This window comes from Onychomys torridus, chromosome X (genome assembly GCF_903995425.1).
Source record: "Onychomys torridus chromosome X, mOncTor1.1, whole genome shotgun sequence".
In the NCBI taxonomy this organism is placed as follows: domain Eukaryota; kingdom Metazoa; phylum Chordata; class Mammalia; order Rodentia; family Cricetidae; genus Onychomys; species Onychomys torridus.
The window spans coordinates 131,133,989-131,147,218 of NC_050466.1; the positions used below are offsets into that span (position 1 = coordinate 131,133,989).

Sequence of the window (13,230 nt, forward strand, 5' to 3'; positions counted from 1 at the left end):
TCTCTGTGCTACATTAAAAGGCCTAGTTTTTGATTTTGTACTATGAAACTATTATCAATTTCATTCAGTATTTTTTTTTCTTCCTGTATTATGAGTCTTAACATATACTAAAGACTAGGAGTATGACTTGGACTAATTTTCACTCTCTCACTTTTCCTCACTTTGTTCTATATCACTGGTCATGTGAATTTCTGTGTAATTGACTCTTTTTTTCATTAACAGGGTTGTTGGTACAGAGGAACGTATTCCTATCCCCCTCATGGATTACATCCTTAATGTGGTAAGATTCATGGTAGGGTAAACCAAATAAAGATTTGTGTATTTCAGAAAAAATGTATCAGGTTATCAGAGCACAATCATGTTAATTTTTAATTTTTTTTCCTGTGGCCTTTAAAGTATAGAGGACAAGATGTAAACAACTGAAAATAGTTTGTTCTTGTTCTATTTGCAATAAATTAGCCTGTACTCTCAGCCTTTTTATATTCTCTATTTTATGTTCACTGCTATTGTTTTTCATTTGAATTTTAATATGATTTGGTGTATAGGATCAGTTTTTTGTCTGAGTATGTTTAGTGTGCTTTTTTTTGCCATTTTACTTCTCTCTTCTACATGGGCCTTTTAATTTCCTATGTCATAGGAAAATGAGAAGAGTTCTAATTTTCCTAGAATTAAAAAATCCCCTTAACATTTATTCTGTTATAATATTAAGTACTTTCAAGACTTCCACAGACTTTCTCTATGCCTATATATTTGTTGCTGTATTCTTTATGTCCCCTGATTTTTTTTTCAGTTCATAGCACAATTCCTGTAGTACATGTTTTGTTTAAATTAAGCGTGACACGAGTCAGTTAAGACATTAGACCTGTTTATGCTACTCATTCAGAATGTGACTGAGCAAGTCATGTAGCTTCTGTTTGCTTTCAATTATTAGACTCCTGGTGTGATTGAAAAGGTGGATTGGGAAGTTGTAATCTCTTATTTTTGGATGATCTGAGTATGTCCCATTTATCCCTGATTACTGGAGATTGTGTTATTACAGAAAATACTGATTTCTTAATTATAAGACTGGCCTGTCCTGATGGCAAAGTGGCCTTTTACTTCTGAACAATATTAGCATCTAACTTGTGAAAAACAAACTTTTTCATTACCTAGATGAAATTTGTGGAATCTATTCTGAGCAACAATACAACAGATGACCACTGCCAAGAATTTGTGAATCAGAAAGGACTCTTACCTTTGGTTACCATTTTGGGTCTTCCCAATCTGCCCATTGACTTTCCCACATCTGCTGCCTGTCAGGCTGTTGCAGGTGTCTGCAAATCCATATTGGTAAGACATATCTAGCCAAGTATTTTCCTCTTAGAAATGAGTTTTGTAATACATCTGTGATTGTATTTATTGTGTGCTCCCTTACCTATAGCTAAAAAAAGATAAATTTGTGTCTGTTCCACTTAATATATTTCATACTATTTATTTCTCATAAAAAAGTTACTTTTTCTTTGTTTTTGCATTTGCTGTGTAAGTTATGTCATTTGAGTTCATGAGTGTAAAGTGTATTTCCAAGAAAGCTTTCTAACCTTATTCATGCTTTGTTATGGTAGTTTTTTTTTGGTTTTAGTGTGCTCTATTCATTTTGTAATGTATTTTCCTTTTCCCCAAGATTTATTAGTCTGAATTGATCTGTAATTTATTACTCCATTTTTGCCCCCCCCCCAAAAAAAAACAAACAAACCAGAGGCTCCTTTATTTCCAAGACACCGTGGCTCTTGCTAGCTGCTTGTTCTCCCTTGTTGCCTTAACATTGGCAATTATCATTCAACTTTCTCTAGGTATTCTAGGTACATTATGTAATGGCATTGTACAGTATTTGAGATTGTTATGGTGACATCAGGGTTTTATCCGGTTTGTCAGTTTTATCAGCTTTCTTTTTAAAGCTAAATGATATTTTACAGACATTGCCACATTTTGTTCAATTAAGATGTTTCCATTTTTGCCCCTGATGAATACTGTTGTAACTCCAGTGTATAAATCACTCTTTAAGATTTGCCTTTTGATTTCTTTTAGATGTGTACTTGAAGGGAAATAGCTCAACCATGATAATTCTTTATTTTTTGTGTCTGTGTGAAACCTTCAAACTACTATTTTAAGTAACACTTTTCATTACTGCTAGCTGCCTATAAGGATTGTAATTTCACAATCTGCATTACTGATCTTTCTGTTTTCTCATAGTAGCCATTCTAGAGAATATAAAGTAGTATTTCATTTCATTTTGACTTGCATTCCAATGGATGATGTTGAACATTTCTTCCGTTGTGTACTTGAGTTATTGTCTATGTGTGCATCTTGCTAAATGTATATTCATGTTCTTTATTCTATTTTTAATTGAAATAAGGTGTTTTGCAGTTGATTGTGGAATATCTGTATATGTTGGATATCATTCTTTTTTCAGATACATTACTTGCAAATATCCTCATTCTGTGGGTTGTCTTTTTACTTGTTTGACAGTACCTTTGACATACAAAAGATTTTGATGCCATCCAGCCCATTTTACCTTTTGTGATGGTTGTCGTCATTGTTTTCTGTGCTTTTGGTGGTATTTATTCAAGAAATCGTTGCCAAGAATTTTCAGACAGTTTAATCTAGCAAGTATATGATTTTATTCCTTAGGTCTTGATACATTTGGAGTATTTGAAGATCTAGAAAGTTCAACTACATGTTTTTTGTGTATGCACACCACATTTCTCCCCCAACACCATTTATTGAAAAAAAATGTCATTTTATTAAACCATCTCCAACCACTCTTTTCAAACATCCCTTAACTATAAAATGCGAAGTTTTCTTCCTGAGCTCTCATCTTCTTCATTGGTTATTATAGGCTAGTACCACAATTTTAATTAATATTAACTTTGTAATAAGTTTGGGAACCAGGAATTATGGGAACTCCAAATTCAATTGTGTTCCAGTACCCCAAGACTATTTTGGCTTTTTGGGGTCACTTGAAAAATCGTGTGTGAAGCATGAGGGTAATTTTATATCTGCCTCTTTCCAACAATGGAAGATTGGAATTTTGATACTAATTACAATAAAGCTCCTCTGTCAGCTGTTTTGTGCCCTGATCATTAATTTCTAGAAATTGCAATTTAATGTTTTTTGTTTCACTTTTTGCAGGTGTAAAGTGCTTTCATAAGAGAACAAGGGGAAAGGAGTGATCTAACTACCCCACCTCTAAGATGATCTGTGAGGAGGGATAGATTTATTTCAAGCCATAGGAAGGCAAATAATTTCTAGCTTTGCATAACAAGTGGTAATCTTTAATTGCCAAATTTTTCTTCCCTAACTTGAAAAGAAATGTATTATTTGGGTTGTCTATTAAAATAATTTGCCTTCCTGATGCCAATCTCATAGTCAGCGCTCTTGTTTTGGACAGAAGACAGCATTATAGCTATGGAAGTAGTTCTTTACCTGAAAATATAGTTCATTTGTTAATAGTTTGACTTTTATAGCTTTTATAATAGCTATATAATAGCTTTTATAATACTTGCTTTCTCCTTCATTTCCCTCTCCATTTTGTACTACTTGAGATGGTTACGACTGTTTATGTAACATTGTATGAGATGAGGGTTGAGGTTCACAGGCAACCTCAGCCACCTTATTTAACAATGTTTTCTTGTATCTTATTAAAATATTAACTTACTCCTTAGAAGAAACAAATGGGAAAAAACATTGATAGGATTCATTTTCTAGATTTGGAAGTTTGCCTAACATTGCTCCTTTCTAAGCAAAATTTGAAACTAACCTCTCGTACAAAAGTACAACAGACAGTCCTGTTTGACATTCACATGCTTTAATTATGATTGGCTCATCAAGTCTAAAAATAGTCTATTACACAAAGGTAGTGAAATATATTATTCCTGGCTTCATATTTTGGTGCTGCCATTTATAAATTGAGAGACATGACTGACTGAAATTTGGGAGAGTTCAAGTAATAGTCATTTCCACTGTGAATATTAAAGACATGGTGTATTTTATGATTCAATATATAGTGACACGTTCATTAATCTTGTTTCAGACTCTGTCACATGAACCCAAAGTTCTTCAAGAAGGTCTCCTCCAGTTGGACTCAATCCTTTCCTCCTTGGAACCTTTACATCGGCCCATTGAATCTCCTGGCGGCTCAGTATTACTTCGAGAACTGGCATGTGCAGGCAATGTTGCTGATGCTACCCTCTCAGCTCAGGCTACACCGCTTTTGCATGCACTCACTGCTGCCCATGCGTACATCATGATGTTTGTTCATACTTGCAGAGTTGGACAGGTAAGAATAATCTTTTATGATTTCAACTTAAAGCCAATGAAATGCCAAGGGCCCACATATACCTGCCTGATCACTTTTCTTAGGAAAAAATCTACCTGTAGTAGCAGCTGAAAGAACAGCCTTGATTTAGCATTTTTTTAAAGGGGGTATGAGGACAGTATCTGTGTGATACGGGCTCATGCTTTAAATTGCTCTGTAGTTTTACTCTTAGTTTTTATTCTTATTAGCAGTTATATGGCCAAATAATTATCATAGGAATGGGACTTTTAAGAAAAATCATCATTATCATCTATAACCTAAAGGGTTGAATTGATGTTTTGGCAGGCCAACATTAATTTGTGTGTTCATTGCAGCTTACCACTATCATTTTTAATAGCAAATATGAAACTCATTTTTTTACATTTACTATGTGCTATTATTTACTATTGTGTGTGCTTGATGTCAGGCTGGGATGTGAACATGCCACAGTGCTCATGAGAGGCCAGAGGACAGCTTTATGAAATCAATTCTGTTTTCTGGGCTTGCATATCCCTGAACCATCCTGAAAGCCTTTACTGCTAGCTAATATGTGTACAACAAGTTCATATAGACTTGGCAACAGATGCCAAAAGATATTTCACCACCAAACTTTGAAATTAATAGGTAGTAGACAACAAGAAAAAATTATGTCTGTAATCTGTGGTCTTTCTTGTTTATTCATAAAGAAAATGGCTGTTGTGGTGGGAAAGTGACTCATTTGCAAAATGCCTGCCATGTAAATCCGGGGACCTAAGTTTCACTCCTCAGAAATTGAATAAAAATGCCAGTCAAAGAGGCACAAACTTATAAAAACAGACACGCTCCTGGGCTAGCCAACAAGGCCAAATGAACAAACTCTAGGTCAAGAGAGACCCTGTCTCAAAAAATAAGGTTGATAGCACTTGAAGACTACAGCACCTAAAATGGTTTTCTGCACTCCACAAGCATAGGCGCCCATATATACATAATAAAAGAAAGTAGCCTAGCTCTGTGTATGTGTGATCAATATTTTAGTACCTATACCCTTCAGGAATTTATTACAAAAATAAATGCAATAGTATCATTTTCTTTTGGATATGAATGCATTCTTTACCGACTCTATGTATTGCTCAGACTTTGCTTGACCTCATGGGCATCTCTTGCCTCAGAATACTGGGATTATAGGCATCTAATATTACCAAACAGAAAAAATAGCATCTTACATCTTTTTAATGTAGCTAAAGGTTGATTTTTAAGAATACTATTGTTTGGAGACGATCTCAAGTGTTAAAATACATCTCTTTTGGTTGCAGAGTGAAATTCGTTCAATCTCCGTAAACCAGTGGGGTTCTCAGTTGGGTTTGAGTGTCCTGAGCAAGCTAAGCCAGTTATACTGTTCTCTGGTGTGGGAAAGCACTGTCCTTCTCTCTCTGTGTACCCCAAACAGGTAAAGGAATGATCATTTATTTTTCATATCTCATTAGGTCTTCTAACAGACAAAGTTAAGAAAAAAAGCTTCCAATATTTCTTTGAACAGGATGGAAGAGTTTAAAAGAAGTTCTGGTGGTGCTTTATCCTTCCCACTTTTCTAGTGTAATAACTTCACTGAGAAATTATAACATCTTGTGCATGTTTGATTTGATTTGATTTCCTAGAGATGGTTGTGTCAACATGATACAGATCTTGTTTATTGCTACTTCAGGAACAGAAGGTATTTCTATTGTGTTTAGGATAACTTAAGTGCTCTAAGAGGTATTGGTCAAGCAAGTCAGAGACGATGTAGAATATAGGTAAACTTCTAAGAGTGCTTTTGTTTGACTTGTTGGTTTGTTGGTTTACTAATTTCCTTGTTGTAGCCTACCATCTGGATGTGAATTTGGCCAGGCGGACATGCAGAAACTGGTTCCAAAGGATGAGAAGGCAGGTACGACCCAGGGCGGAAAAAGATCAGGTAACTCTAAGAAACTAAAATCTTAGTCACTACTTCTAAATTCTGTCTATGTGACTTGATAGGCTTACTGTGAAACTTAGTTAAATCTTTGTCACCCTTAGTCCTCAGTTTTCATCATTTTGCTGTTTTTTAAAATTATTTTAGTTTTTTTCTCATTTCTTCTGTAAAAACATAACATACATCATAGTAAAAGTTAGCATAACAAGAGAACACATTTTTTACCACCAAATAACACATACCATGTGAGAAAGTATCTGCCTGATCTTTTCCCTGAGGATATTTGAGTGTCTTAAATGAAAAAAAGAAATATCTATATATTGATCTTTGTTTCTTTCTTTTTGGTTTTTTTTGTTTGTTTGTTTTTGTTTGTTTGTTTTTTTGAGACAGGGTTTCTCTGTGTAGCTTTGCGCCTTTCCTGGAACTCGCTTTGGAGACCAGGCGTGCGCCACGACCGTCCGGCCTGATCTTTGTTTCTTATTTAACTGCCAAGAGCTTACTATTTCCTTCTTAGTTTATAGCATACTATTTTAGAAAATGAAAGTCTTTCATTGTCGTCTTTTGTAAATACAAGATTCAGTCCTAAAAATTATTCTAGGAAAAAGGGCATGATGATATTTTAATTGAATGAATTCTAAATTTCAGCTTACATTCTCTGCAAACTGTTGGAAAAAGCAGTTGTTTATAAATGTTATAACATTTTTGATCATACTGGATTAAATGATTTGTTAATCAAAAACTTCCACCTATTTTTACTTTTTAATGAGTACTCAGTTAAAATTAGATAATTACTCACATTACATTCCTTTTAGACGATAGTGCTTTAAAAATTAGCCTTTTCTATTATTGTGTGGCAATATTTTTGATTATTATTGTAAGAGTTCCAAATAGGGTAACCCACAATCTCTGACCTTGGTGCAGCAAATATGAAACTGATAAAAATTTCTCTGGAGATTTTTTAAAAACATGAATTCTACCTCAAGTAAAGAAAAAACTGAAAACCAATGAAGACAATTCTATTCATAAAAGTTTATTAGAAATCATTTAAAATAAATTGAAATTACTGAGAGAGAAACCTAAGGAACTAAGATAAAGGAGATATATCTTAATAAATAAGAACTGATAGCCACTGGTTGTCATGGGGAGTAGCAAAGATTGAAGTATACACATGCCTGTGAGGTTAATACTGGAGAAAATGTGTATCTTAAATGTTAGTCTTTTTTTAATTTAACTTAAAGAGTAAAATTAAGAGTAAAACCGAGTTAAGGACCCAGTTTAAAATTTGTCAAAGAATTGCTTATCTCAACAGTTTATAGACTTCATTCTTGAGGTTGTTGGTTTTTTTCTCCTTTGTCAGTCTTCATATATATATATTTGACCCCATTTCTAGCAGTTTGTTTAATAAAGAAGTCACAATTTCTTAAAAATCAGTACCTTACACATTGTCATAAAGACTTCTTCTGTTTAAGAATATATAGTCAAAGCCGAGTAATCCTAGCAATTTTAAGATAAAGATAGCAGGATCAGTTTTTCAACGTAACCTTTGGTACATATTAAGTTTGAAATCAGCATGAGAACTTGCCTCCAAAAGGGGGCAAGGGCATAGAGATGGCTCAGTGATTAAGAACACTTTGCTGCACCATCACAAGAAACCAACTTTGGATCTCAGCATACATATAAGTAGACTGGCATTCCAGACATGCCAGTAACCTCAGTCTCAAGGGGAACAGGGTGGAGATAAGTGGGGCTTGCTGCTTTCCAGCTTAGCTGATAAATCTCTAGTCCCAGGTTCAGTGAGAGACCCTGCCTCAAAGGAATAGGTGGAAATAGAGGAGGACAGCAGACACCCTCTTCTGGCCTCTGTATACACCTGCACAGGTACACATAAGTAAGTAAATTAAATCTTTTTCAAAAATGGGTACTGGCAAGATTGCTCAGTAGTTGAAGGCACTTGCTGCCAAGGCTGAAGACTTCAATTTCTTAGACCCATATACCATAATAAAGAGAACTGATTCCTTGAAGATGTCCTCTGACTTCCACTCACACCCTCCACATACACATACTAAATCGATAATTTTTTTTTTAGAAAAATCATGCCCGTTGTGGGTTGGAGAGAGATGACTCAGCAGTTAAGATCATTGGCTATTTTTTGAGAGGACCCAGGTTTGATTCCCAGTACCTACATGGTACTCAGTATCATAGATGACTCCAGTCCTTGGGAATCCAACACCCTTGTGTGTGGACATTAGGCATGTACATAAGTGTGCATGTATCCACGCTGGCAAAACACCCATAATTTAATACCTATTACATAATCCTTATTCATGTGCAGGATTCTTAAATGCTGGGAAAGAAAACTATCCGGTAGTATTCTGTAATAACCAAGTTGAGTTTGAACAAGCTATAAGATTCTAGCTGGGCATGTTCTGTGACAGCTGCAAATACGATACACACTGTCCTGTATGTTAAAATGATTCCTGTGCTTTCATTTGAAGATACCAGCAAGTATTTACTTTGTTGAACCAAAAATAAAAGGAAACCAGAAAAGCATATTGGTACAGTTTTTGTTCTTGTTCTGCTTTTGATTTGGAGGGTTGGTTTGTTCCCTAAACTTAGGAAGTAATTAAAATTTAACTAGGAAAAACCACTATTGTTTGGAACTTTTCCAAACATGGACCCAGGTAAGTGCTGGCTTTCCATGATACTACTCATCTCTTACTACCTCTGTAGATGTAGAACAGGATGGAACAGCTGGAAGTATGGATGCTTCTACCCAAGGCTTATTGGAAGGAATTGAGCTAGATGGTGACACATTGGCTCCCATGGAGACGGATGAACCTTCTGCAGATTCTAAGAGCAAGTCTAAAATCACACCAGCCATGGCTGCCAGAATTAAGCAGATCAAGCCATTGCTGTCAGGTCAGTAATTCTCTATTTTCTTTTTTAAAACTCATCTTCTGAGTTTCAGAGCTCTAACAGTTATCAAAGAAATTAAATGGGAAAAACATTTTTTGATGGAATAAGAAGAAAGAGTAGTAGAAATGTGACTCTCACATGTACTTTGTTGAATCTCCATGTGTGACATGTTCCCTAAGGATATAAAAGGAAAAAAATTCCTTCCTGAGATAACTACCCTGGCTTTTAAAATTCCTTACCTGTTGTTCATCCTTCAGTTATTGCAAATGACATCTCCTCCTACCATTCTGTTGAAATGTCTCACTGAGGTATCTATAACCCCCTTATTGCTGAGTCTACTGGATACTTTTACTTGTGTGCATTGTGATAGTTGACCCACTTTCCACCTCTGGAAATAACTCTTGGTTTTTATATGATTAAGCATTCAGAATTGTCAGCAGCCTCCTTTTGCTTTGATTATCCAGTAACATAGTTTCTTGTGTTTTATTAAAGTTACATTCAAGGAGACTGCATTAGCAGGTACAAAGGTATATTAAAGATGTGAAATGATTTGTTTTTGGCACTTAGTATGATACCAGTATGGGGGGGGGAACTATTTTGTATATTTGTCTACTTTTGCCATGTTATGGTGCTCTGAGATAGAAGGAGAAAATGAAGATCTAAATCCTAAAGCAAGGAAGGAAAAAAAATGATCTTCTGTGCTTTAATTTGACCTTAATTTTGTCCTTTTTGTTTTGATCTGGAAGTCTAAATATCCCTAAATCAATTAGATGATGTTTGTGTTTCTCACTTCTTGTTTTGTGACCTTTGAGCATTCTCGGGTTATTGTGTGGACCCAACCTATGTTTTCTTACTTTGAAATATCATTAAGCTGCTTCACTATCTGTTCATCTGCGTGTAATGAAATTAAATATAAAATTAATACTTGGGTGCATTTTCCTGTTGACTTAAATTCATTAGGTTTTCAGAATCTTGAGTATGTTAGAACTTCCAGCCAGGTAGTACATGTATATGTAGCTGGTTCCATAATTAAAATTATGAAGTACTAATTTACATGGAATAGAAAAATGAAATGACTTTTATTTCTGTGTATTATGCCTCATCTCAATACGTTAAGTTTTGAGTTATATTTCAGTAGCATAAATATATAAATATATGTATATATAGTATATTATGTATTTTTCTATTTATGGCCTGTGTTATTTCTATGCTTGCTTGCATGTATGTATATTCATATGTACATATATCTAGTAAAGAGCTAGTGAGATGACGGCATAAAGTGACTGCTGAGCAAGCAGGAGTCCCCAAGTTCAGATTCCCCAAAACCAGATGAAAAGCCAAGTGTGACAACACATTCCTGTAATCCCAGTGCTGGCAAGCAGAGATAAGGAGAATTCTGACACTCGTTGTTCTTCTAGTCAAACCAGTCCATGAGTTCCAGATTCATTAAACCAAGCTTTGAGCAATAGAGCAAAAAAAAAAATCTGGTCTCTCAGGTGTACACATGTGCAAAAAGGCAGTAATAAAGGAAGACATCCATACATTGTCCTCTTCCTCCATGTGCACATACATTGGTTACTGCACACATGAATATTATTACATGTGCACCTCCTCATCCCCCCCAAAAAAGTTTAAAGCAAACAATGTTTAAATACATTTTCTTTTCATTAGAATGCCCTGGTAGAACTTTTATGCTTTTCCTGCTAACCTTTTTCTTTTAGTTATGTATTTTATAGTGTATGTTATCTTTCTGGGTCGATTGATTCAGCAGGTTTCAACCTATGGGTTGTGACCCCTTTGGGGTTGAATTGCCCTTTCATAGGGGTTGCCTATGACCACCAGAAATCAGATATTTACATTTCTTTCTTTCTTTCTTTTTTTTTTCCAATCAGGGTTTCTTTGTGTAGCTTTAGATCCTATCCTGGAATTCACTCTTTTGACCATGCTGCCATCAAACTCACAAAAATTTGCCTGCCTCTGCTTCTGGAGTGCTGGGACTAAAGGCTTGTGCCACCACCACCTGGCCAAATATTTAATTTTGATTCATAATAATAGCAAAATTATAGTTACAAAGTAGCAACAAAATAATTTGGTTGGGGATTACCACACCATGAGGAGCTACAGGGTCACAGCATTAGGAAGGCTGAAAATCACCGAACTTACTTACTTACTTGCTTACTTACTTACTTACTTTATTTATTTATTTATTTTTGCCATTTGCAGTTCTGTAAGCATTTTAAGTGACTTTTTGGTTTCTTTGAGACAAAATTTTTCTATGTAACAGCCCTGGCGTTCCTGGAACTTGCTTTGTAGACCAGGCTGGCCTCAAACTCAACAGAGATCCACCGCCTGCCTCTGCCTCCCCAGTGCTGGGATTAAAGGCATACACCATTACTGCCCATCTTTTTTAAATACTGTGAATGCATCATCTACTTATTGGTACTGAACTGCTGCCATATTGTTTCAACAAAGACAGTGTCAATTAACAGTATAAGTTGTTATCTTAATGCCTTTCATTTTTGTTATATCAGTATAGTTGTATTTTCTGCTGTCAAACGGGTACATCTGTTCCTTGTGAAACTCCCTATTCAGATTATCACATGAAGAGGCAATTCAAGACTTTCTTCACTATTGTTCAATAGAAGGCAATCGTTTAAAAAAAAAAAAAAAAGTTGTTCTGGTGAGATGGCTCTGTGGGTAAGGCACTTTTTGTGTAAACCTGATGGCCTGAGATCTATTACCCATGTAAAGATAGGAGTGATCTGACTCCTCAAGGTTGTCCTCTGATCCACACATTTTAATAATGTTAACAATAATAATTATAATAATTTAAATGTGCGTGAAGCATGTGTTCTGTTATGAAATCATGTGACCATTTTATAGCATTATACTGCCTTCTGGCTTCCAGCTTCTTCCAGATTAGGCCGAGCACTTGCTGAGCTCTTTGGACTCCTTGTTAAGCTTTGTGTTGGTTCTCCTGTCCGCCAAAGAAGGAGCCATCATGCTGCCAGTACTACTACTGCACCAACACCTGCTGCTAGATCAACAGCTTCAGCTCTTACTAAGCTACTCACAAAAGGCTTATCATGGCAGCCCCCACCATATACACCTACTCCCCGCTTCAGGTGAGTTCCTAGTTGAGATACAGGGAGTAAAAAATGGCAATCAAAATAATGTTATGTTTCTTCCTATTCTATTTAGCACAAACTTAGAAATCTCTAGTTTTCTCTATATATGTAGTCCATATGAAGTGTTTTTATTGTTTGAAGTATAGAACACAGAAATTCCTAATGGGTTTAAAGTTGAACCTCATTTCAGTAAGCTTCTAATTCTTAATTAGGTGGCAAGTATTATCCTGGTGCCTAACTAATCTGTCACTAAATGCTTTTGTAAATTTTTACTTTTGACTTTTTTGTTTTTTCTGTTTTTTGAGCTGAGGATTGAACCCAGAGCCTTGCGCTTGCTAGGCAAACGCTCTACCACTGAGCTAAATCCCCAGCCCTACTTTTTTGACTTTTTAACTTAATTTCATATTACTTTTGTGTGTGTCTTAGGAATGGCTGTTTTTATATATATATAGAGAGAGAGGGGGGGGGGCACTCACAGATATGAATTTCCCCCATAGGATTGCTTTCAATGTGTCCTGGAAGTTTTACTGTGCTATGTTTTCATTTGATATATTAAATTTTTTAATTTTACATACCAACCCCAGTTCCCCCTCCCTCCCCTTCTCCTGCCTCCTCACCTCCCTCCCACTCTACCCCCATCCACTCCTCAGAGTGGGTAAGGCCTCCCATGGTAGTCAACAAAGTCTGGCATACCAAGTTGAAGGAGAGTCTAGTCCCTCCCCATGTACCAATTCTGAGCAAGGTATCCCAGAAATGGTTGGGTTTTTTTTATGTTTTTTTTTTTCTTTTCTTTTTTTATTTAGGTTGACATTCTTCATCTGTTCAGTTGGATTCACATCTCCAATGCTGTTTGATGAGAGAAAGTATCCTTACCACCTTATGCTTCAGAAATTTCTCTGTTCTGGCGGTCACAATGCTCTTTTTGA

The 13,230-nt window shown here is 35.6% G+C and overlaps 1 protein-coding gene across 13 annotated transcripts in view; it reads left to right on the forward strand.

The window, feature by feature from the left end:
- The window catches only part of Huwe1 (HECT, UBA and WWE domain containing E3 ubiquitin protein ligase 1), a 148,314-nt gene that overhangs the window by 80,126 nt on the left and 54,958 nt on the right, over positions 1-13,230 (forward strand). For 12 of the 13 annotated variants that reach the window (XM_036174363.1, XM_036174364.1, XM_036174371.1 and 9 more), the window contains 8 exons: positions 223-280; positions 1,153-1,329; positions 4,070-4,315; positions 5,626-5,759; positions 6,169-6,263; positions 8,991-9,179; positions 12,085-12,301; positions 13,108-13,230. In XM_036174363.1, the coding sequence (XP_036030256.1) occupies positions 223-280; positions 1,153-1,329; positions 4,070-4,315; positions 5,626-5,759; positions 6,169-6,263; positions 8,991-9,179; positions 12,085-12,301; positions 13,108-13,230 (1,239 nt within the window). The remainder of the gene's footprint in view (positions 1-222; positions 281-1,152; positions 1,330-4,069; positions 4,316-5,625; positions 5,760-6,168; positions 6,264-8,990; positions 9,180-12,084; positions 12,302-13,107) is intronic. The other variant, XM_036174369.1, reaches the window with a different exon arrangement.